Source organism: Neocloeon triangulifer, unplaced genomic scaffold (genome assembly GCF_031216515.1).
Source record: "Neocloeon triangulifer isolate White Clay Creek 2 clone unplaced genomic scaffold, ASM3121651v1 ptg000016l, whole genome shotgun sequence".
NCBI classification, from domain to species: Eukaryota; Metazoa; Arthropoda; class Insecta; order Ephemeroptera; family Baetidae; genus Neocloeon; species Neocloeon triangulifer.
Genome location: NW_026775558.1, coordinates 796,214 through 821,671, shown reverse-complemented (window position 1 = coordinate 821,671; position 25,458 = coordinate 796,214). Strand labels below are relative to the sequence as shown.

Genomic DNA, 25,458 nt, shown 5'->3' with positions numbered 1-25,458 from the left:
AAAAATTTCGAATAAACTGAACGAAAATGGCTTTTTAGGAAACAATTTGGTCCATCTTGATCGGATATGCAATCCGTTTTGACCTCAGACAATTAGGGGCCGAGTTATAAACGACTTGACCCATAATCAAAAATTTTCGAAAAAAAATTTCGAATAAACTAAACGAAAAGGGCACTTTAGGGAACAATTTGGTCCATCTTGATCGGATATGCAATCCGTTTTGACCTCAGTCAATTAGGGGCCGAGTTATAAACGACTTCACCCATAATCAAAAATTTTCGAAAAAAAATTTCGAATAAACTGAACGAAAATGGCTTTTTAGGAAACAATTTGGTCCATCTTGATCGGATATGCAATCCGTTTTGACCTCAGACAATTAGGGGCCGAGTTATAAACGACTTGACCCATAATCAAAAATTTTCGAAAAAAAATTTTGAATAAACTAAACGAAAAGGGCACTTTAGGGAACAATTTGGTCCATCTTGATCGGATATGCAATCCGTTTTGACCTCAGTCAATTAGGGGCCGAGTTATAAACGACTTGACCCATAATCAAAAATTTTCGAAAAAAAATTTCGAATAAACTGAACGAAAATGGCACTTTAGGAAACAATTTGGTCCATCTCGATCGGATATGCTATCCGTTTTGACCTCAGACAATTAGGGGCCGAGTTATAAACGACTTGACCCATATTCAAAAATTTTCGAAAAAAAATTTCGAATAAACTGAACGAAAATGGCACTTTAGGAAACAATTTGGTCCATCTCGATCGGATATGCTATCCGTTTTGACCTCAGACAATTAGGGGCCGAGTTATAAACGACTTGACCCATAATCAAAAATTTTCGAAAAAAAATTTCGAATGAACTGAACGAAAAGGGCACTTTAGGGAACAATTTGGTCCATCTTGATCGGATATGCAATCCGTTTTTACCTCAGTCAATTAGGGGCCGAGTTATAAACGACTTGACCCATAATCAAAAATTTTCGAAAAAAAATTTCGAATAAACTGAACGAAAAGGGCACTTTAGGGAACAATTTGGTCCATCTTGATCGGATATGCAATCCGTTTTGACCTCAGACAATTAGGGGCCGAGTTATAAACGACTTGACCCAAAATCAAAAATTTTCGAAAAAAAATTTCGAATTAACTGAACGAGAAGGGCACTTTAGGGAACAATTTGGTCCATCTTGATCGGATATGCAATCCGTTTTGACCTCAGACAATTAGGGGCCGAGTTATAAACGACTTGACCCATAATCAAAAATTTTCGAAAAAAAATTTCGAATAAACTGAACGAAAAGGGCACTTTAGGGAACAATTTGGTCCATCTTGATCGGATATGCAATCCGTTTTGACCTCAGACAATTAGGGGCCGAGTTATAAACGACTTGACCCATAATCAAAACTTTTCGAAAAAAAATTTCGAATAAACTGAACGAAAAGGGCACTTTAGGGAACAATTTGGTCCATCTTGATCGGATATGCAATCCGTTTTGACCTCAGACAATTAGGGGCCGAGTTATAAACGACTTGACCCATAATCAAAAATTTTCGAAAAAAAATTTCGAATAAACTGAACGAAAAGGGCACTTTAGGGAACAATTTGGTCCATCTTGATCGGATATGCAATCCGTTTTGACCTCAGACAATTAGGGGCCGAGTTATAAACGACTTGACCCATAATCAAAACTTTTCGAAAAAAAATTTCGAATAAACTGAACGAAAAGGGCACTTTAGGGAACAATTTGGTCCATCTTGATCGGATATGCAATCCGTTTTGACCTCAGACAATTAGGGGCCGAGTTATAAACGACTTGACCCATATTCAAAAATTTTCGAAAAAAAATTTCGAATAAACTGAACGAAAAGGGCACTTTAGGGAACAATTTGGTCCATCTTGATCGGATATGCAATCCGTTTTGACCTCAGACAATTAGGGGCCGAGTTATAAACCACTTGACCCATAATCAAAAATTTTCGAAAAAAAAATTCGAATAAACTGAACGAAAAGGGCACTTTAGGGAACAATTCGGTCCATCTCGATCGGATATGCTATCCGTTTTGACCTCAGACAATTAGGGGCCGAGTTATAAACGACTTGACCCATATTCAAAAATTTTCGAAAAAAAATTTCGAATAAACTGAACGAAAATGGCACTTTAGGGAACAATTTGGTCCATCTCGATCGGATATGCTATCCGTTTTGACCTCAGACAATTAGGGGCCGAGTTATAAACGACTTGACCCATATTCAAAAATTTTCGAGAAAAAATTTCGAATAAACTGAACGAAAATGGCACTTTAGGGAACAATTTGGTCCATCTCGATCGGATATGCTATCCGTTTTGACCTCAGACAATTAGGGGCCGAGTTATAAACGACTTGACCCATATTCAAAAATTTTCGAAAAAAAATTTCGAATAAACTGAACGAAAATGGCACTTTAGGAAACAATTTGGTCCATCTCGATCGGATATGCTATCCGTTTTGACCTCAAACAATTAGGGGCCGAGTTATAAACGACTTGACCCATATTAAATAATTTTCGAAAAAAAATTTCGAATAAACTTTTTAATCACACTTTTTCATTGCTGCTTTGTCAATTTTTGCCAGCGATGGTGGCCAGAGCAGCTACCTTGCCAGCAGCGTGCCCGGCCTCGCTCCCCGCACTTTCCAATCGTACTTCGTACTGCTGTGCTTCTCGCCTGCTATTTAAAGATTTATATACCACTCAGATCTATATTTACATTGCTCCGCATCCTCAATTTCTGCCTTTGCTATAATACGCGTCGATTTCTCGTTATGTATTTTTTTGCTGCCAGCTGACTGGTTTTGCGCATTTCGGCGGGAAACAGGCAGCTGCGCAGCCACGTACCCACCCCTTTTCACATTTTCCCTTTGTCCGTGCAAATAGTTCATAGTGTCGTGACTCCGCTTCTTGCACAGACCGTCCGTGCTAATAATTTATTGTGTCGTGGATTTGCTCACGGACCGTCCGTGCAAATAGCTTTTATAGCATTTTTTTGCTAATTTGCACGGACCGTCCGTGTAAATAGAATTACCCCCCTCGAATAACCGACTAATTCGACCCCAAATTAACGGCCACCCTCGTTAACCCCCATTAGGCGACAATTTAAAGACAACGCCCACTTTTTCCGACTAAAATTCAACCCCAAATTAACGGCCAATTTTGCTTCCTCGAATTCCCAACTAATTCGACCCCAAAATAACGGCCGCCCCCGTTTACCCTGATGTAGCCCACAAAATAAAGACCACACCCTCTTTTTCCACGATTTTCCGACATTCGGGGCCATAAATTACCCTTACCTCTCGCTTTTCTTCGTCGTGGGGCTTCCTTTTGGTGCGCATCGTCGGCGTACTGACTACTTTTCCTTGTTTTCATTTCGCTGCAGAGCAGTTCGTTCCGTGTTTCCTGTTGATGATTCAAGATTTCAATACTATCACAAGGCAATAAGATGTGTCTCACTGAAGGGACAAGAATGGAACTGTAAAATGTATTTTTGAATAAATAAATGGGAAAATAAATATCACAAGTACACTGAAGTTTTTATATAATCTCAACTAATTTTATTATTTCAAAGAATCATTGCTGATATAGCCAAATGCACAAAAATTCAATAAAATAATAGCTTTTGACGTCTGTGAGATAATCAATCGTTGGACATGATGAGCTGATTGGTGGGCATCCGGAGTTTGTGGAAAATCGCCTGTGAAAAATTAAAGGTAGTTAGAAAATAGACAGCAAAAACAATTATGTAAAAAATAGTGTGCCAAAGGTCCCCTTAAAATTTTGGGAATAGCTATATCCTTCTAACTATAGCCAGAAGGATATCAAGAAACAGAAAAAAAAATTCAGTTTACCCAAACAACTTACTAAAGAGGCAGCCCGACACCTTATCCAAGGCGTAAGGGTGAACGAGGGTTAAAGTTGGACCAGGCACACTTTGAAAATTAGAGGGGTTACTTGGTGGGCACTTGGTGAAATGTCAAGGAAGCGCAAGAGGAATGTAACCTTTTAAAAAAATAAAAATTAAAAGTGATTTCAGCATAGTTCATGCTAAAGCGTAATAAACGGACGTAGCGCCTTGAGGGACAAACAGGCCAAGGCACCCCTTGAAATTTTGTAAGGGATTGAGGATGTTGGTCAGGAAGAGAGAGAAGGCAAAGATGGGAGAGTTGAAGGTCACTTAGAAATTAAATAGAAAATAAATATAAAATTTACTTACAAAAATATTAAGCCGGCTGCTTTACTCGATGTGCGTGGGTTGTTGAGGGTGGATTGAAAGTGAGGCACGCTTTGCAAATGATGTTGCTGCTCGGTGGGCTTGCATGGCTTGCTGAAAGTCCAAAGAAGGGCCAGAGGAACGTCACCTATTAAAAAAATAATAATTAAAAGCGATTCAAACAGGAGACGAGCGAAGGAGAAAAAGGTGGACGACGAGCCGAGTGGGACAAACAGGCCAAGGCACCCCTTGAAATTTTGTAAGGGATTGAGGATGTTGGTCAGGAAGAGAGAGAAGGCAAGGAAGGAAGATTTGAAGGTCACCCAGTAATTTAATCACAAATAAATCTAAAATTAATGTGAAAAGGAATGAGCCATCTACGTTAATCTGGGTTTAGGGGGTGGATGAGGGTGGAATTAGTGCAAGGCATGCTTTGAAAATGATGGGGCTGGTGCGAGGGCATGCAAGGATTTGTGAAATGTCAAGGAAGCGCGAGAGGAACGTCACCTATTAAAAAAATAAAAATTAAAAGTGATTTCAGCATAGTTCATGCTAAAGCGTAAATAACGGACGTAGCGCCTTGAGGGTCAAAAAGGCCAAGGCACCCCTTGAAATTTTGTAAGGGATTGAGGATGTTGGTCAGGAAGAGAGAGAAGGCAAAGATGGGAGAGGTGAAGGTCACTTAGAATATAAATAGAAAATAAATATAAAATTTACTTACAAAAATATTAAGCCGGCTGCTTTACTCGATGTGCGTGGGTTGTTGAGGGTGGGTTGAAAGTGAGGCACGCTTTGCAAATGATGTTGCTGCTCGGTGGGCTTGCATGGCTTGCTGAAAAACCAAAGAAGGGCCAGAGGAACGTCACCTGTTAAAAAAAAAAATATTTAAAAGTGATTCAAACAGGAGACGAGCGAAGGAGAAAAAGGTGGACGACGAGCCGAGTGGGACAAACAGGCCAAGGCACCCCTTGAAATTTTGTAAGGGATTGAGGATGTTGGTCAGGAAGAGAGAGAAGGCAAGGAAGGAAGATTTGAAGGTCACCCAGTAATTTAATCACAAATAAATCTAAAATTAATGTGAAAAGGAATGAGCCATCTACGTTAATCTGGGTTTAGGGGGTGGATGAGGGTGGAATTAGTGCAAGGCATGCTTTGAAAATGATGGGGCTGGTGCGTGGGCATGCAAGGATTGGTGAAATGTCAAGGAAGCGCGAGAGGAACGTCACCTATTAAAAAAATAAAAATTAAAAGTGATTTCAGCATAGTTCATGCTAAAGCGTAAATAACGGACGTAGCGCCTTGAGGGTCAAAAGGCCAAGGCACCCCTTGAAATTTTGTAAGGGATTGAGGATGTTGGTCAGGAAGAGAGAGAAGGCAAAGATGGGAGAGGTGAAGGTCACTTAGAATATAAATAGAAAATAAATATAAAATTTACTTACAAAAATATTAAGCCGGCTGCTTTACTCGATGTGCGTGGGTTGTTGAGGGTGGATTGAAAGTGAGGCACGCTTTGCAAATGATGTTGCTGCTCGGTGGGCTTGCATGGCTTGCTGAAAGACCAAAGAAGGGCCAGAGGAACGTCACCTGTTAAAAATATAATATTTAAAAGTGATTCAAACAGGAGACGAGCGAAGGAGAAAAAGGTGGACGACGAGCCGAGTGGGACAAACAGGCCAAGGCACCCCTTGAAATTTTGTAAGGGATTGAGGATGTTGGTCAGGAAGAGAGAGAAGGCAAGGAAGGAAGATTTGAAGGTCACCCAGTAATTTAATCACAAATAAATCTAAAATTAATGTGAAAAGGAATGAGCCATCTACGTTAATCTGGGTTTAGGGGGTGGATGAGGGTGGAATTAGTGCAAGGCACGCTTTGAAAATGATGGGGCTGGTGCGTGGGCATGCAAGGATTGGTGAAATGTCAAGGAAGCGCGAGAGGAACGTCACCTATTAAAAAAATAAAAATTGAAAGTGATTTCAGCATAGTTCATGCTAAAGCGTAAATAACGGACGTAGCGCCTTGAGGGTCAAAAAGGCCAAGGCACCCCTTGAAATTTTGTAAGGGATTGAGGATGTTGGTCAGGAAGAGAGAGAAGGCAAAGATGGGAGAGTCACTTAGAAATTAAATAGAAAATAAATAAAAAATTTACTTACAAAAATATTAAGCCGGCTGCTTTACTCGATGTGCGTGGGTTGTTGAGGGTGGATTGAAAGTGAGGCACGCTTTGCAAATGATGTTGCTGCTCGGTGGGCTTGCATGGCTTGCTGAAAGACCAAAGAAGGGCCAGAGGAACGTCACCTATTAAAAAAATAATAATTAAAAGCGATTCAAACAGGAGACGAGCGAAGGAGAAAAAGGTGGACGACGAGCCGAGTGGGACAAACAGGCCAAGGCACCCCTTGAAATTTTGTAAGGGATTGAGGATGTTGGTCAGGAAGAGAGAGAAGGCAAGGAAGGAAGATTTGAAGGTCACCCAGTAATTTAATCACAAATAAATCTAAAATTAATGTGAAAAGGAATGAGACATCTACGTTAATCTGGGTTTAGGGGGTGGATGAGGGTGGAATTAGTGCAAGGCATGCTTTGAAAATGATGGGGCTGGTGCGTGGGCATGCAAGGATTGGTGAAATGTCAAGGAAGCGCGAGAGGAACGTCACCTATTAAAAAAATAAAAATTAAAAGTGATTTCAGCATAGTTCATGCTAAAGCGTAAATAACGGACGTAGCGCCTTGAGGGTCAAAAAGGCCAAGGCACCCCTTGAAATTTTGTAAGGGATTGAGGATGTTGGTCAGGAAGAGAGAGAAGGCAAAGATGGGAGAGTTGAAGGTCACTTAGAAATTAAATAGAAAATAAATATAAAATTTACTTACAAAAATATTAAGCCGGCTGCTTTACTCGATGTGCGTGGGTTGTTGAGGGTGGATTGAAAGAGAGGCACGCTTAGCAAATGATGTTGCTGCTCGGTGGGCTTGCATGGCTTGCTGAAAGACCAAAGAAGGGCCAGAGGAACGTCACCTGTTAAAAATATAATAATTAAAAGTGATTTAAACAGGAGACGAGCGAAGGAGAAAAAGGTGGACGACGAGCCGAGTGGGACAAACAGGCCAAGGGACCCCTTGAAATTTTGTAAGGGATTGAGGATTTTGGTCAGGAAGAGAGACAAGGCAAGGAAGGCAGATTTGAAGGTCACCCAGTAATTTAATCACAAATAAATCTAAAATTAATGTGAAAAGGAATGAGCCATCTACGTTAATCTGGGTTTAGGGGGTGGATGAGGGTGGAATTAGTGCAAGGCATGCTTTGAAAATGATGGGGCTGGTGCGTGGGCATGCAAGGATTGGTGAAATGTCAAGGAAGCGCGAGAGGAACGTCACCTATTAAAAAAATAAAAATTGAAAGTGATTTCAGCATAGTTCATGCTAAAGCGTAAATAACGGACGTAGCGCCTTGAGGGTCAAAAAGGCCAAGGCACCCCTTGAAATTTTGTAAGGGATTGAGGATGTTGGTCAGGAAGAGAGAGAAGGCAAAGATGGGAGAGTTGAAGGTCACTTAGAAATTAAATAGAAAATAAATAAAAAATTTACTTACAAAAATATTAAGCCGGCTGCTTTACTCGATGTGCGTGGGTTGTTGAGGGTGGATTGAAAGTGAGGCACGCTTTGCAAATGATGTTGCTGCTCGGTGGGCTTGCATGGCTTGCTGAAAGACCAAAGAAGGGCCAGAGGAACGTCACCTATTAAAAAAATAATAATTAAAAGCGATTCAAACAGGAGACGAGCGAAGGAGAAAAAGGTGGACGACGAGCCGAGTGGGACAAACAGGCCAAGGCACCCCTTGAAATTTTGTAAGGGATTGAGGATGTTGGTCAGGAAGAGAGAGAAGGCAAGGAAGGAAGATTTGAAGGTCACCCAGTAATTTAATCACAAATAAATCTAAAATTAATGTGAAAAGGAATGAGCCATCTACGTTAATCTGGGTTTAGGGGGTGGATGAGGGTGGAATTAGTGCAAGGCATGCTTTGAAAATGATGGGGCTGGTGCGTGGGCATGCAAGGATTGGTGAAATGTCAAGGAAGCGCGAGAGGAACGTCACCTATTAAAAAAATAAAAATTAAAAGTGATTTCAGCATAGTTCATGCTAAAGCGTAAATAACGGACGTAGCGCCTTGAGGGTCAAAAAGGCCAAGGCACCCCTTGAAATTTTGTAAGGGATTGAGGATGTTGGTCAGGAAGAGAGAGAAGGCAAAGATGGGAGAGTTGAAGGTCACTTAGAAATTAAATAGAAAATAAATATAAAATTTACTTACAAAAATATTAAGCCGGCTGCTTTACTCGATGTGCGTGGGTTGTTGAGGGTGGATTGAAAGAGAGGCACGCTTAGCAAATGATGTTGCTGCTCGGTGGGCTTGCATGGCTTGCTGAAAGACCAAAGAAGGGCCAGAGGAACGTCACCTGTTAAAAATATAATAATTAAAAGTGATTTAAACAGGAGACGAGCGAAGGAGAAAAAGGTGGACGACGAGCCGAGTGGGACAAACAGGCCAAGGGACCCCTTGAAATTTTGTAAGGGATTGAGGATTTTGGTCAGGAAGAGAGACAAGGCAAGGAAGGCAGATTTGAAGGTCACCCAGTAATTTAATCACAAATAAATCTAAAATTAATGTGAAAAGGAATGAGCCATCTACGTTAATCTGGGTTTAGGGGGTGGATGAGGGTGGAATTAGTGCAAGGCATGCTTTGAAAATGATGGGGCTGGTGCGTGGGCATGCAAGGATTGGTGAAACGTCAAGGAAGCGCGAGAGGAACGTTATTAAAAAAATAAAAATTAAAAGCGATTTCAGCATAGTTCATGCTAAAGCGTAAATAACGGACGTAGCGCCTTTAGGGTCAAAAAGGCCAAGGCACCCCTTGAAATTTTGTAAGGGATTGAGGATGTTGGTCAGGAAGAGAGAGAAGGCAAAGATGGGAGAGTTGAAGGTCACTTAGAAATTAAATAGAAAATAAATAAAAAATTTACTTACAAAAATATTAAGCCGGCTGCTTTACTCGATGTGCGTGGGTTGTTGAGGGTGGATTGAAAGTTAGGCACGCTTTGCAAATGATGTTGCTGCTCGGTGGGCTTGCATGGCTTGCTGAAAGACCAAAGAAGGGCCAGAGGAACGTCACCTGTTAAAAAAATAATAATTAAAAGTGATTCAAACAGGAGACGAGCGAAGGAGAAAAAGGTGGACGACGAGCCGAGTGGCACAAACAGGCCAAGGCACCCCTTGAAATTTTGTAAGGGATTGAGGATGTTGGTCAGGAAGAGAGACAAGGCAAGGAAGGAAGATTTGAAGGTCACCCAGTAATTTAATCACAAATAAATCTAAAATTAATGTGAAAAGGAATGAGCCATCTACGTTAATCTGGGTTTAGGGGGTGGATGAGGGTGGAATTAGTGCAAGGCATGCTTTGAAAATGATGGGGCTGGTGCGTGGGCATGCAAGGATTCGTGAAATGTCAAGGAAGCGCGAGAGGAACGTCACCTATTAAAAAAATAAATATTAAAAGTGATTTCAGCATAGTTCATGCTAAAGCGTAAATAACGGACGTAGCGCCTTGAGGGTCAAAAAGGCCAAGGCACCCCTTGAAATTTTGTAAGGGATTGAGGATGTTGGTCAGGAAGAGAGAGAAGGCAAAGATGGGAGAGTTGAAGGTCACTTAGAAATTAAATAGAAAATAAATATAAAATTTACTTACAAAAATATTAAGCCGGCTGCTTTACTCGATGTGCGTGGGTTGTTGAGGGTGGATTGAAAGTGAGGCACGCTTTGCAAATGATGTTGCTGCTCGGTGGGCTTTCATGGCTTGCTGAAAGACCAAAGAAGGGCCAGAGGAACGTCACCTATTAAAAAAATAATAATTAAAAGCGATTCAAACAGGAGACGAGCGAAGGAGAAAAAGGTGGACGACGAGCCGAGTGGGACAAACAGGCCAAGGCACCCCTTGAAATTTTGTAAGGGATTGAGGATGTTTGTCAGGAAGAGAGAGAAGGCAAGGAAGGAAGATTTGAAGGTCACCCAGTAATTTAATCAAAAATAAATCTAAAATTAATGTGAAAAGGAATGAGCCATCTACGTTAATCTGGGTTTAGGGGGTATGGGTTTAGGACTATGGCAACTTTGTTAAAAGTGTCAAATTTGTAATGCTGAAGTGTCAATACTATGATATGAATGAATATTGGACATGTAAATTTGAATGCCTAAATTTGGAAGAGTGAGACTCAGCTGCAGGGTTTTCGGGGGTGGTTTTCCCCTGCAGTATTTGAGGTGGGATAGTCAAATGCTTGCCCACCCCCGCCAAATTATCAATGGCGTGCGAGCTCCCTCAATCGCTCCCTCAATTACTCACTTATTGAATGTTATAGTTAAAATTTTTTGGAGGTTTTATTTTGCTATTTTATTGACTTGTTGTAAAGACAAATTGGTAATGTATTACATATGTCTAATGCAATAAATTTTGATCTAATCTAATTTACCAGCTCAATTCACCAGCTGGTGAATTAAGCTGGTTAATTCATTTGGTTAATTCACTAGCTCAATTCACCAGCTGATGAGGTTTTTTTTTTATTTTTCAAAATTATTAAAAATTGAAATTTAATTTATAAATAAATTAATTTACTTTTAATTTTTAATTTGAAATTTAAAAAAAAATAAGTGTCACCAGCTGGTGAATTCACAGGCTCAATTCACAAGCTGATGAGGTTTTTTTTTTTAATTATTAAAAAATGAAATATTATTTATAAGTTAAATTTATTTAAATTAATTAAATTTTAATTGTTAAAAAACTATAAAAGGGATTAATATCATAAATATTATATACATAAACTTAAAAATAATTAATTAAATTAATTTTTTTTAATTAAAAAATTAAAAAAAAATTATAGTCACCAGCTGGTGAATTCACCAGCTCAATTAACCAGCTGAATTTAGCTGGTGAATTAAGCTGGTGAATTAAGGTGGTGAATTCACCAGCTAAATACACCAGCAGGTGATGTTTTTTTATTTTTTTAAAATTTTAAAAAATGAAATATATTTTATCAATAAAATTATTTTAAAATATATAAATTTTAATTTTTAAAAAAAGGGATTAATTTTATAAAAATTTTATAAGTAAAATTAATATTAATGACTTCAATAAAATTAATATAAAAAAAAATATAATTTAATTTATAGTTAATTTATTTTCATTATATTAAATTATAAATTTAAAAAAAATTTGAAAAAAGGGATAAATTTTATAAATATTTTAGAAATAAAATTAATATTCATTAATTTAATTCTAATTTTTTTAAATTTGAAAATTTTTAAAAAAAAAATTTGCACCAGCTGGTGATGTTTTTTTATTTTTCTAAAATTTTTAAAAAATGAAATATAATTTATAAATAAAATTATTGTAAATTAATTAAAATTAATTTTTTTAAAATAAAAAAAGGATTAATTTTAGAAATATTTTATAAATAAAATTAGTATTAATGAATGAAATTTTTTTTTATTTTTGAGAATTAAAAAAAAATAATTGTCACCTGCTCTTGAATTCAGTTGGTGAATGCACCAGCTGGTTATTTTTAATTTTTTAAAATTTCCAAAAAATGAAATGTAATTTATAAATAAAATTATTTTAATTTAATTAAATTTTAGATTTATAAAATTTTGAAAAACGGGATTAATTTTATAGATATTTTATACATAAAATCAATATTATTTAATTAATACTTCATTTATATAAATAAAAATAATTTTTCTTATATTTGAGAATTTAAATGGGCTGAAAAAATGAATTAATTTTAAAATAAAAATTCTATGATGTTTTAAAAAGAGTTCTTACCTTTTATTAGTTGCAGGCACCATGGAGAAACTATGAATGCTTTAAAAATGCTGGATGTGCTCCAGGTGAGCCTCTGGCACAAACCCTGGTTTGAAGTCGAGACTGAACGGGATGAAAAAATGAATTAATTTTAAAATAAAAATTTAATATGTTTTTAAATTGAGTTCTTACCTCTCATAGCCAGCAGGCACCAAGCAGAATCGTTGAGTGGCTTGAAAAGAGCTGGATGTGCTCCAGGGGGAGAGCAGTGTACATTCCGACATAATGAAAGGGGGCTACCTTCGGAGGAAATGGTACGAATGCGCTGAAAATACAAATACAAATGAATTAATATTTTTTAATTAAAACATTTAAGCCCCATCGAATTCATGACTAATTCGACCCCAAATTAACGGCCACCCTCGTTGACCCCCATTTGGCCGACAAATTACAGACCACGCCCCCTTTTTCCAATTAAATTCAAACCCCAATCAACGGCCACCTTTGCCCCCTCGAATTCCCGACTAATTCGACCCCAAATTAAGGGCCACCCTCGTTGAACCCCATTTAGCCGACAAATTACAGACTGCGCCCCCTTTTTCCGACTAAAATTCAACCCCAAATTAACGCCCACTTTTGCCCCCTCGAATTCCCGACTAATTCGACCCCAAAATAACGGCCGCCCCCGTTTACCCCGATGTAGCCCACAAAATAAAGACCACACCCCCTTTTTCCACGATTTTCCGACATTCGGGGCCATAAATTACCCTTACCTCACGCTTTTCTTCGTCGTGGGGCTTCCTTTTGGTGCGCATCGTCGGCGTGCTGCCTACTTTTCCTTGTTTTCATTTCGCAGCAGTTCGTTCCGCGTTCGTTCCATGTTTCCTGTTGATGGGGGACCTGCTCTCTGTAGGGGAGGGTGCCACGCCCCCTTCCCCTTGCTTGTTGACGGAACAATTTTCTTCGCCTTTTACCTTTAAGATGTGAAATATAATTAATAAATAAAATTATTTTAAACTGATTAAATTTTATTTTTATAAAATTTCAAAAACGGGATTGATTTTGGAAATATTTTACACATAAAATTAATATTAATTAATTTATACTTAATTAATATAAATTAAAATAAATTTATTTCAATTAGTGTATTAAAAAAAAATAAATTGTCACCAGCTTGTGAAATCAAGAGCTAAATTCACCAGCGGTTGTTTTTTTTTTTTGTTAAAATTTTTATAAATTGAAATTTAATATATAATTTGTAAATAAAATTAATTTAATTTAATTTTAATTCTTAAAATTAAAAAAAGGTGTAATTTTATAATTATTTTATAAATAAAATTAATATTAATATACTTAATTTAAATTTGTTTAAATTCTTAAACTTAAAAAAAAAAATAATTGTCACCAGCTGGAGAATTCACCAGCTCAATTCACCATTTGAATTAAAAAGCTCGCGGCTAGCCGAATACTTTACTCCATTGTAATCTGGGGTGGCTCTACACACATGAAAGATGTTTTTCTAGCGCAGAAGCGAGTAATAAGAGCAATGGCTGGTGTTCAATACTGGAGAAGTAACTCGGCGCTAGACTCATGTAGACCACTATTTGTGAAATTTGGAGTTCTTACAGTCTATTCATTATATATTTTGGAGTGCGTTAAGTTTGTGCGTAAATTTCCTGAAAAGTTTAATCGGAATCGGGATGTTCCAGGTGTAGTAGTGCGAACTACGCGTGCTACCAGCTACGTCGACACTGATTTGTTTGTAAGGCCAAGCTCACTAAATTGCGTAAATGAGAGTCCGGAGATAATGATTGCCAGAGTATATAATAAACTACCTAATGTACTGAAAGAAATATCTGACTATGGCAACTTTGTTAAAAGTGTCAAATTTGTAATGCTGAAGTGTCAATACTATGATATGAATGAATATTGGACATGTAAATTTGAATGCCTAAATTTGGAAGAGTGAGACTCAGCTGCAGGGTTTTCGGGGGTGGTTTTCCCCTGCAGTATTTGAGGTGGGATAGTCAAATGCTTGCCCACCCCCGCCAAATTATCAATGGCGTGCGAGCTCCCTCAATCGCTCCCTCAATTACTCACTTATTGAATGTTATAGTTAAAATTTTTTGGAGGTTTTATTTTGCTATTTTATTGACTTGTTGTAAAGACAAATTGGTGATGTATTACATATGTCTAATGCAATAAATTTTGATCTAATCTAATTTACCAGCTCAATTCACCAGCTGGTGAATTAAGCTGGTTAATTCATTGGTTAATTCACTAGCTCAATTCACCAGCTGATGAGGTTTTTTTTTTATTTTTCAAAATTATTAAAAATTGAAATTTAATTTATAAATAAATTAATTTACTTTTAATTTTTAATTTGAAATTTAAAAAAAAAATAAGTGTCACCAGCTGGTGAATTCACAGGCTCAATTCACAAGCTGATGAGGTTTTTTTTTTAATTATTAAAAAATGAAATATTATTTATAAGTTAAATTTATTTAAATTAATTAAATTTTAATTGTTAAAAAACAATAAAAGGGATTAAAATCATAAATATTATATACATAAACTTAAAAATAATTAATTAAATTAATTTTTTTTAATTAAAAAATTAAAAAAAAATTATAGTCACCAGCTGGTGAATTCACCAGCTCAATTAACCAGCTGAATTTAGCTGGTGAATTAAGCTGGTGAATTAAGGTGGTGAATTCACCAGCTAAATACACCAGCAGGTGATGTTTTTTTATTTTTTTAAAATTTTAAAAAATGAAATATATTTTATCAATAAAATTATTTTAAAATATATAAATTTTAATTTTTAAAAAAAGGGATTAATTATATAAAAATTTTATAAGTAAAATTAATATTAATGACTTCAATTAAATTTATAAAAAAAAAATATAATTTAATTTATAGTTAATTTATTTTCATTATATTAAATTATAAATTTAAAAAAAATTTGAAAAAAGGGATAAATTTTATAAATATTTTAGAAATAAAATTAATATTCATTAATTTAATTCTAATTTTTTTAAATTTGAAAATTTTTTAAAAAAAATTTGCACCAGCTGGTGATGTTTTTTTATTTTTCTAAAATTTTTAAAAAATGAAATATAATTTATAAATAAAATTATTGTAAATTAATTAAAATTAATTTTTTAAAAATAAAAAAAGGATTAATTTTAGAAATATTTTATAAATAAAATTAGTATTAATGAATGAAATTTTTTTTATTTTTGAGAATTAAAAAAAAATAATTGTCACCTGCTCTTGAATTCAGTTGGTGAATGCACCAGCTGGTTATTTTTAATTTTTTAAAATTTCCAAAAAATGAAATGTAATTTATAAATAAAATTATTTTAATTTAATTAAATTTTAGATTTATAAAATTTTGAAAAACGGGATTAATTTTATAGATATTTTATACCTTATCCAAGGCGTAAGGGTGAAAGAGGGTTAAAGTTGGACCAGGCATACTTTGAAAATTAGAGGGGTTACTTGGTGGGCACTTGGTGAAATGTCAAGGAAGCGCAAGAGGAATGTAACCTTTTAAAAAAATAAAAATTAAAAGTGATTTCAGCATAGTTCATGCTAAAGCGTAATAAACGGACGTAGCGCCTTGAGGGTCAAAAAGGCCAAGGCACTCCTTGAAATTTTGTAATGGATTGAGGATGTTGGTCAGGAAGAGAGAGAAGGCAAAGATGGGAGAGTTGAAGGTCACTTAGAAATTAAATAGAAAATAAATATAAAATTTACTTACAAAAATATTAAGCAGGCTGCTTTACTCGATGTGAGTGGGTTGTTGAGGGTGGATTGAAAGTGAGGCACGCTTTGCGCATGATGTTGCTGCTCGGTGGGCTTGCATGGCTTGCTGAAAGACCAAAAAAGGGCCAGAGGAACGTCACCTATTAAAAAAATAAAATTAAAAGTGATTTCAGCATAGTTCATGCTAAAGCGTAAATAACGGACGTAGCGCCTTGAGTGTCAAAAAGGCCAAGGCACCCCTTGAAATTTTGTAAGGGATTGAGGATGTTGGTCAGGAAGAGAGAGAAGGCAAAGATGGGAGAGTTGAAGGTCACTTAGAAATTAAATAGAAAATAAATATAAAATTTACTTACAAAAATATTAAGCCGGCTGCTTTACTCGATGTGCGTGGGTTGTTGAGGGTGGATTGAAAGTGAGGCACGCTTTGCAAATGATGTTGCTGCTCGGTGGGCTTGCATGGCTTGCTGAAAGACCAAAGAAGGGCCAGAGGAACGTCACCTATTAAAAAAATAATAATTAAAAGCGATTCAAACAGGAGACGAGCGAAGGAGAATAAGGTGGACGACGAGCCGAGTGGGACAAACAGGCCAAGGCACCCCTTGAAATTTTGTAAGGGATTGAGGATGTTGGTCAGGAAGAGAGAGAAGGCAAGGAAGGAAGATTTGAAGGTCACCCAGTAATTTAATCACAAATAAATCTAAAATTAATGTGAAAAGGAATGAGCCATCTACGTTAATCTGGGTTTAGGGGGTGGATGAGGGTGGAATTAGTGCAAGGCATGCTTTGAAAATGATGGGGCTGGTGCGTGGGCATGCAAGGATTGGTGAAACGTCAAGGAAGCGCGAGAGGAACGTCACCTATTAAAAAAATAAAAATTAAAAGTGATTTCAGCATAGTTCATGCTAAAGCGTAAATAACGGACGTAGCGCCTTGAGGGTCAAAAAGGCCAAGGCACCCCTTGAAATTTTGTAAGGGATTGAGGATGTTGGTCAGGAAGAGAGAGAAGGCAAAGATGGGAGAGTTGAAGGTCACTTAGAAATTAAATAGAAAATAAATATAAAATTTACTTACAAAAATATTAAGCCCGCTGCTTTACTCGATGTGCGTGGGTTGTTGAGGGTGGATTGAAAGTTAGGCACGCTTTGCAAATGATGTTGCTGCTCGGTGGGCTTGCATGGCTTGCTGAAAGACCAAAGAAGGGCCAGAGGAACGTCACCTGTTAAAAAAATAATAATTAAAAGTGATTCAAACAGGAGACGAGCGAAGGAGAAAAAGGTGGACGATGAGCCGAGTGGCACAAACAGGCCAAGGCACCCCTTGAAATTTTGTAAGGGATTGAGGATGTTGGTCAGGAAGAGAGACAAGGCAAGGAAGGAAGATTTGAAGGTCACCCAGTAATTTAATCACAAATAAATCTAAAATTAATGTGAAAAGGAATGAGCCATCTACGTTAATCTGGGTTTAGGGGGTGGATGAGGGTGGAATTAGTGCAAGGCATGCTTTGAAAATGATGGGGCTGGTGCGTGGGCATGCAAGGATTCGTGAAATGTCAAGGAAGCGCGAGAGGAACGTCACCTATTAAAAAAATAAAAATTAAAAGTGATTTCAGCATAGTTCATGCTAAAGCGTAAATAACGGACGTAGCGCCTTGAGGGTCAAAAAGGCCAAGGCACCCCTTGAAATTTTGTAAGGGATTGAGGATGTTGGTCAGGAAGAGAGAGAAGGCAAAGATGGGAGAGTTGAAGGTCACTTAGAAATTAAATAGAAAATAAATATAAAATTTACTTACAAAAATATTAAGCCGGCTGCTTTACTCGATGTGCGTGGGTTGTTGAGGGTGGATTGAAAGTGAGGCACGCTTTGCAAATGATGTTGCTGCTCGGTGGGCTTGCATGGCTTGCTGAAAGACCAAAGAAGGGCCAGAGGAACGTCACCTATTAAAAAAATAATAATTAAAAGCGATTCAAACAGGAGACGAGCGAAGGAGAAAAAGGTGGACGACGAGCCGAGTGGGACAAACAGGCCAAGGCACCCCTTGAAATTTTGTAAGGGATTGAGGATGTTTGTCAGGAAGAGAGAGAAGGCAAGGAAGGAAGATTTGAAGGTCACCCAGTAATTTAATCAAAAATAAATCTAAAATTAATGTGAAAAGGAATGAGCCATCTACGTTAATCTGGGTTTAGGGGGTATGGGTTTAGGACTATGGCAACTTTGTTAAAAGTGTCAAATTTTAATGCTGAAGTGTCAATACTATGATATGAATGAATATTGGACATGTAAATTTGAATGCCTAAATTTGGAAGAGTGAGACTCAGCTGCAGGGTTTTCGGGGGTGGTTTTCCCCTGCAGTATTTGAGGTGGGATAGTCAAATGCTTGCCCACCCCCGCCAAATTATCAATGGCGTGCGAGCTCCCTCAATCGCTCCCTCAATTACTCACTTATTGAATGTTATAGTTAAAATTTTTTGGAGGTTTTATTTTGCTATTTTATTGACTTGTTGTAAAGACAAATTGGTGATGTATTACATATGTCTAATGCAATAAATTTTGATCTAATCTAATTTACCAGCTCAATTCACCAGCTGGTGAATTAAGCTGGTTAATTCATTTGGTTAATTCACTAGCTCAATTCACCAGCTGATGAGGTTTTTTTTTTAATTTTCAAAATTATTAAAAATTGAAATTTAATTTATAAATAAATTAATTTACTTTTAATTTTTAATTTGAAATTTAAAAAAAAATAAGTGTCACCAGCTGGTGAATTCACAGGCTCAATTCACAAGCTGATGAGGTTTTTTTTTTTAATTATTAAAAAATGAAATATTATTTATAAGTTAAATTTATTTAAATTAATTAAATTTTAATTGTTAAAAAACTATAAAAGGGATTAATATCATAAATATTATATACATAAACTTAAAAATAATTAATTAAATTAATTTTTTTTAATTAAAAAATTAAAAAAAAATTATAGTCACCAGCTGGTGAATTCACCAGCTCAATTAACCAGCTGAATTTAGCTGGTGAATTAAGCTGGTGAATTAAGGTGGTGAATTCACCAGCTAAATACACCAGCAGGTGATGTTTTTTTATTTTTTTAAAATTTTAAAAAATGAAATATATTTTATCAATAAAATTATTTTAAAATATATAAATTTTAATTTTTAAAAAAAGGGATTAATTTTATAAAAATTTTATAAGTAAAATTAATATTAATGACTTCAATAAAATTAATATAAAAAAAAATATAATTTAATTTATAGTTAATTTATTTTCATTATATTAAATTATAAATTTAAAAAAAATTTGAAAAAAGGGATAAATTTTATAAATATTTTAGAAATAAAATTAATATTCATTAATTTAATTCTAATTTTTTTAAATTTGAAAATTTTTAAAAAAAAAATTTGCACCAGCTGGTGATGTTTTTTTATTTTTCTAAAATTTTTAAAAAATGAAATATAATTTATAAATAAAATTATTGTAAATTAATTAAAATTAATTTTTTTAAAATAAAAAAAGGATTAATTTTAGAAATATTTTATAAATAAAATTAGTATTAATGAATGAAATTTTTTTTATTTTTGAGAATTAAAAAAAAATAATTGTCACCTGCTCTTGAATTCAGTTGGTGAATGCACCAGCTGGTTATTTTTAATTTTTTAAAATTTCCAAAAAATGAAATGTAATTTATAAATAAAATTATTTTAATTTAATTAAATTTTAGATTTATAAAATTTTGAAAAATGGGATTAATTTTATAGATATTTTATACATAAAATCAATATTATTTAATTAATACTTCATTTATATAAATAAAAATAATTTTTCTTATATTTGAGAATTTAAATGGGCTGAAAAAATGAATTAATTTTAAAATAAAAATTCTATGATGTTTTAAAAAGAGTTCTTACCTTTTATTAGTTGCAGGCACCATGGAGAAACTATGAATGCTTTAAAAATGCTGGATGTGCTCCAGGTGAGCCTCTGGCACAAACCCTGGTTTGAAGTCGAGACTGAACGGGATGAAAAAATGAATTAATTTTAAAATAAAAATTTAATATGTTTTTAAATTGAGTTCTTACCTCTCATAGCCAGCAGGCACCAAGCAGAATCGTTGAGTGGCTTGAAAAGAGCTGGATGTGCTCCAGGGGGAGAGCAGTGTACATTCCGACATAATGAAAGGGGGCTACCTTCGGAGGAAATGGTACGAATGCGCTGAAAATACAAATACAAATGAATTAATATTTTTTAATTAAAACATTTAAGCCCCATCGAATTCATGACTAATTCGACCCCAAATTAACGGCCACCCTCGTTGACCCCCATTTGGCCGACAAATTACAGACCACGCCCCCTTTTTCCAATTAAATTCAAACCCCAATCAACGGCCACCTTTGCCCCCTCGAATTCCCGACTAATTCGACCCCAAATTAAGGGCCACCCTCGTTGAACCCCATTTAGCCGACAAATTACAGACTGCGCCCCCTTTTTCCGACTAAAATTCAACCCCAAATTAACGCCCACTTTTGCCCCCTCGAATTCCCGACTAATTCGACCCCAAAATAACGGCCGCCCCCGTTTACCCCGATGTAGCCCACAAAATAAAGACCACACCCCCTTTTTCCACGATTTTCCGACATTCGGGGCCATAAATTACCCTTACCTCACGCTTTTCTTCGTCGTGGGGCTTCCTTTTGGTGCGCATCGTCGGCGTGCTGCCTACTTTTCCTTGTTTTCATTTCGCAGCAGTTCGTTCCGCGTTCGTTCCATGTTTCCTGTTGATGGGGGACCTGCTCTCTGTAGGGGAGGGTGCCACGCCCCCTTCCCCTTGCTTGTTGACGGAACAATTTTCTTCGCCTTTTACCTTTAAGATGTGAAATATAATTAATAAATAAAATTATTTTAAACTGATTAAATTTTATTTTTATAAAATTTCAAAAACGGGATTGATTTTGGAAATATTTTACACATAAAATTAATATTAATTAATTTATACTTAATTAATATAAATTAAAATAAATTTATTTCAATTAGTGTATTAAAAAAAAATAAATTGTCACCAGCTTGTGAAATCAAGAGCTAAATTCACCAGCGGTTGTTTTTTTTTTTTGTTAAAATTTTTATAAATTGAAATTTAATATATAATTTGTAAATAAAATTAATTTAATTTAATTTTAATTCTTAAAATTAAAAAAAGGTGTAATTTTATAATTATTTTATAAATAAAATTAATATTAATATACTTAATTTAAATTTGTTTAAATTCTTAAACTTAAAAAAAAAAAATAATTGTCACCAGCTGGAGAATTCACCAGCTCAATTCACCATTTGAATTAAAAAGCTCGCGGCTAGCCGAATACTTTACTCCATTGTAATCTGGGGTGGCTCTACACACATGAAAGATGTTTTTCTAGCGCAGAAGCGAGTAATAAGAGCAATGGCTGGTGTTCAATACTGGAGAAGTAACTCGGCGCTAGACTCATGTAGACCACTATTTGTGAAATTTGGAGTTCTTACAGTCTATTCATTATATATTTTGGAGTGCGTTAAGTTTGTGCGTAAATTTCCTGAAAAGTTTAATCGGAATCGGGATGTTCCAGGTGTAGTAGTGCGAACTACGCGTGCTACCAGCTACGTCGACACTGATTTGTTTGTAAGGCCAAGCTCACTAAATTGCGTAAATGAGAGTCCGGAGATAATGATTGCCAGAGTATATAATAAACTACCTAATGTACTGAAAGAAATATCTGACTATGGCAACTTTGTTAAAAGTGTCAAATTTGTAATGCTGAAGTGTCAATACTATGATATGAATGAATATTGGACATGTAAATTTGAATGCCTAAATTTGGAAGAGTGAGACTCAGCTGCAGGGTTTTCGGGGGTGGTTTTCCCCTGCAGTATTTGAGGTGGGATAGTCAAATGCTTGCCCACCCCCGCCAAATTATCAATGGCGTGCGAGCTCCCTCAATCGCTCCCTCAATTACTCACTTATTGAATGTTATAGTTAAAATTTTTTGGAGGTTTTATTTTGCTATTTTATTGACTTGTTGTAAAGACAAATTGGTGATGTATTACATATGTCTAATGCAATAAATTTTGATCTAATCTAATTTACCAGCTCAATTCACCAGCTGGTGAATTAAGCTGGTTAATTCATTGGTTAATTCACTAGCTCAATTCACCAGCTGATGAGGTTTTTTTTTTATTTTTCAAAATTATTAAAAATTGAAATTTAATTTATAAATAAATTAATTTACTTTTAATTTTTAATTTGAAATTTAAAAAAAAAATAAGTGTCACCAGCTGGTGAATTCACAGGCTCAATTCACAAGCTGATGAGGTTTTTTTTTTAATTATTAAAAAATGAAATATTATTTATAAGTTAAATTTATTTAAATTAATTAAATTTTAATTGTTAAAAAACAATAAAAGGGATTAAAATCATAAATATTATATACATAAACTTAAAAATAATTAATTAAATTAATTTTTTTTAATTAAAAAATTAAAAAAAAATTATAGTCACCAGCTGGTGAATTCACCAGCTCAATTAACCAGCTGAATTTAGCTGGTGAATTAAGCTGGTGAATTAAGGTGGTGAATTCACCAGCTAAATACACCAGCAGGTGATGTTTTTTTATTTTTTTAAAATTTTAAAAAATGAAATATATTTTATCAATAAAATTATTTTAAAATATATAAATTTTAATTTTTAAAAAAAGGGATTAATTATATAAAAATTTTATAAGTAAAATTAATATTAATGACTTCAATTAAATTTATAAAAAAAAAAATATAATTTAATTTATAGTTAATTTATTTTCATTATATTAAATTATAAATTTAAAAAAAATTTGAAAAAAGGGATAAATTTTATAAATATTTTAGAAATAAAATTAATATTCATTAATTTAATTCTAATTTTTTTAAATTTGAAAATTTTTTAAAAAAAATTTGCACCAGCTGGTGATGTTTTTTTATTTTTCTAAAATTTTTAAAAAATGAAATATAATTTATAAATAAAATTATTGTAAATTAATTAAAATTAATTTTTTAAAAATAAAAAAAGGATTAATTTTAGAAATATTTTATAAATAAAATTAGTATTAATGAATGAAATTTTTTTTATTTTTGAGAATTAAAAAAAAATAATTGTCACCTGCTCTTGAATTCAGTTGGTGAATGCACCAGCTGGTTATTTTTAATTTTTTAAAATTTCCAAAAAATGAAATGTAATTTATAAATAAAATTATTTTAATTTAATTAAATTTTAGATTTATAAAATTTTGAAAAACGGGATTAATTTTATAGATATTTTATACCTTATCCAAGGCGTAAGGGTGAAAGAGGGTTAAAGTTGGACCAGGCATACTTTGAAAATTAGAGGGGTTACTTGGTGGGCACTTGGTGAAATGTCAAGGAAGCGCAAGAGGAATGTAACCTTTTAAAAAAATAAAAATTAAAAGTGATTTCAGCATAGTTCATGCTAAAGCGTAATAAACGGACGTAGCGCCTTGAGGGTCAAAAAGGCCAAGGCACTCCTTGAAATTTTGTAATGGATTGAGGATGTTGGTCAGGAAGAGAGAGAAGGCAAAGATGGGAGAGTTGAAGGTCACTTAGAAATTAAATAGAAAATAAATATAAAATTTACTTACAAAAATATTAAGCAGGCTGCTTTACTCGATGTGAGTGGGTTGTTGAGGGTGGATTGAAAGTGAGGCACGCTTTGCGCATGATGTTGCTGCTCGGTGGGCTTGCATGGCTTGCTGAAAGACCAAAAAAGGGCCAGAGGAACGTCACCTATTAAAAAAATAAAATTAAAAGTGATTTCAGCATAGTTCATGCTAAAGCGTAAATAACGGACGTAGCGCCTTGAGTGTCAAAAAGGCCAAGGCACCCCTTGAAATTTTGTAAGGGATCGAGGATGTTGGTCAGGAAGAGAGAGAAGGCAAAGATGGGAGAGTTGAAGGTCACTTAGAAATTAAATAGAAAATAAATATAAAATTTACTTACAAAAATATTAAGACGGCTGCTTTACTCGATGTGCGTGGGTTGTTGAGGGTGGCTTGAAAGTGAGGCACGCTTAGCAAATGATGTTGCTGCTCGGTGGGCTTGCATGGCTTGCTGAAAGACCAAAGAAGGGCCAGAGGAACGTCACCTGTTAAAAATATAATAATTAAAAGTGATTTAAACAGGAGACGAGCGAAGGAGAAAAAGGTGGACGACGAGCCGAGTGGGACAAACAGGCCAAGGGACCCCTTGAAATTTTGTAAGGGATTGAGGATGTTGGTCAGGAAGAGAGACAAGGCAAGGAAGGAAGATTTGAAGGTCACCCAGTAATTTAATCACAAATAAATCTAAAATTAATGTGAAAAGGAATGAGCCATCTACGTTAATCTGGGTTTAGGGGGTGGATGAGGGTGGAATTAGTGCAAGGCATGCTTTGAAAATGATGGGGCTGGTGCGTGGGCATGCAAGGATTGGTGAAATGTCAAGGAAGCGCGAGAGGAACGTCACCTATTAAAAAAATAAAAATTAAAAGTGATTTCAGCATAGTTCATGCTAAAGCGTAAATAACGGACGTAGCGCCTTGAGGGTCAAAAAGGCCAAGGCACCCCTTGAAATTTTGTAAGGGATTGAGGATGTTGGTCAGGAAGAGAGAGAAGGCAAAGATGGGAGAGTTGAAGGTCACTTAGAAATTAAATAGAAAATAAATTAAAAATTTACTTACAAAAATATTAAGCCGGCTGCTTTACTCGATGTGCGTGGGTTGTTGAGGGTGGATTGAAAGTGAGGCACGCTTTGCAAATGATGTTGCTGCTCGGTGGGCTTGCATGGCTTGCTGAAAGACCAAAGAAGGGCCAGAGGAACGTCACCTATTAAAAAAATAATAATTAAAAGCGATTCAAACAGGAGACGAGCGAAGGAGAATAAGGTGGACGACGAGCCGAGTGGGACAAACAGGCCAAGGCACCCCTTGAAATTTTGTAAGGGATTGAGGATGTTGGTCAGGAAGAGAGAGAAGGCAAGGAAGGAAGATTTGAAGGTCACCCAGTAATTTAATCACAAATAAATCTAAAATTAATGTGAAAAGGAATGAGCCATCTACGTTAATCTGGGTTTAGGGGGTGGATGAGGGTGGAATTAGTGCAAGGCATGCTTTGAAAATGATGGGGCTGGTGCGTGGGCATGCAAGGATTGGTGAAACGTCAAGGAAGCGCGAGAGGAACGTCACCTATTAAAAAAATAAAAATTAAAAGTGATTTCAGCATAGTTCATGCTAAAGCGTAAATAACGGACGTAGCGCCTTTAGGGTCAAAAAGGCCAAGGCACCCCTTGAAATTTTGTAAGGGATTGAGGATGTTGGTCAGGAAGAGAGAGAAGGCAAAGATGGGAGAGTTGAAGGTCACTTAGAAATTAAATAGAAAATAAATATAAAATTTACTTACAAAAATATTAAGCCCGCTGCTTTACTCGATGTGCGTGGGTTGTTGAGGGTGGATTGAAAGTTAGGCACGCTTTGCAAATGATGTTGCTGCTCGGTGGGCTTGCATGGCTTGCTGAAAGACCAAAGAAGGGCCAGAGGAACG

The 25,458-nt window shown here is 35.3% G+C and overlaps 1 protein-coding gene and 1 long non-coding RNA gene across 3 annotated transcripts; both read right to left on the bottom strand.

Annotated features, from left to right (window-relative positions):
* Window positions 1-3,590: 3,590 nt before the first annotated feature.
* LOC132202895 (uncharacterized) lies at window positions 3,591-12,365 on the bottom strand. Its single transcript, XM_059630182.1, has 5 exons — window positions 12,284-12,365; window positions 12,113-12,214; window positions 4,971-5,115; window positions 3,901-4,038; window positions 3,591-3,733 (listed from the first exon to the last, which is right to left on the bottom strand). Exons 1-4 carry the CDS (start codon window positions 12,288-12,290, stop codon window positions 3,987-3,989), a joined length of 306 nt encoding a protein of 101 aa, XP_059486165.1. The 5' UTR covers window positions 12,291-12,365; the 3' UTR covers window positions 3,591-3,733; window positions 3,901-3,986.
* A 525-nt stretch (window positions 12,366-12,890) lies between these two features.
* LOC132202896 (uncharacterized) lies at window positions 12,891-25,458 on the bottom strand. 2 transcript variants are annotated; one of them, XR_009442413.1, is made up of 5 exons: window positions 25,318-25,458; window positions 23,524-23,668; window positions 16,934-17,078; window positions 15,858-16,002; window positions 12,891-13,065 (listed from the first exon to the last, which is right to left on the bottom strand). It is a non-coding gene; the product is annotated as an uncharacterized LOC132202896 (long non-coding RNA). The 2 variants fall into 2 exon arrangements; XR_009442414.1 differs by lacking the exons at window positions 12,891-13,065; window positions 15,858-16,002; window positions 16,934-17,078 and adding an exon at window positions 20,555-20,729.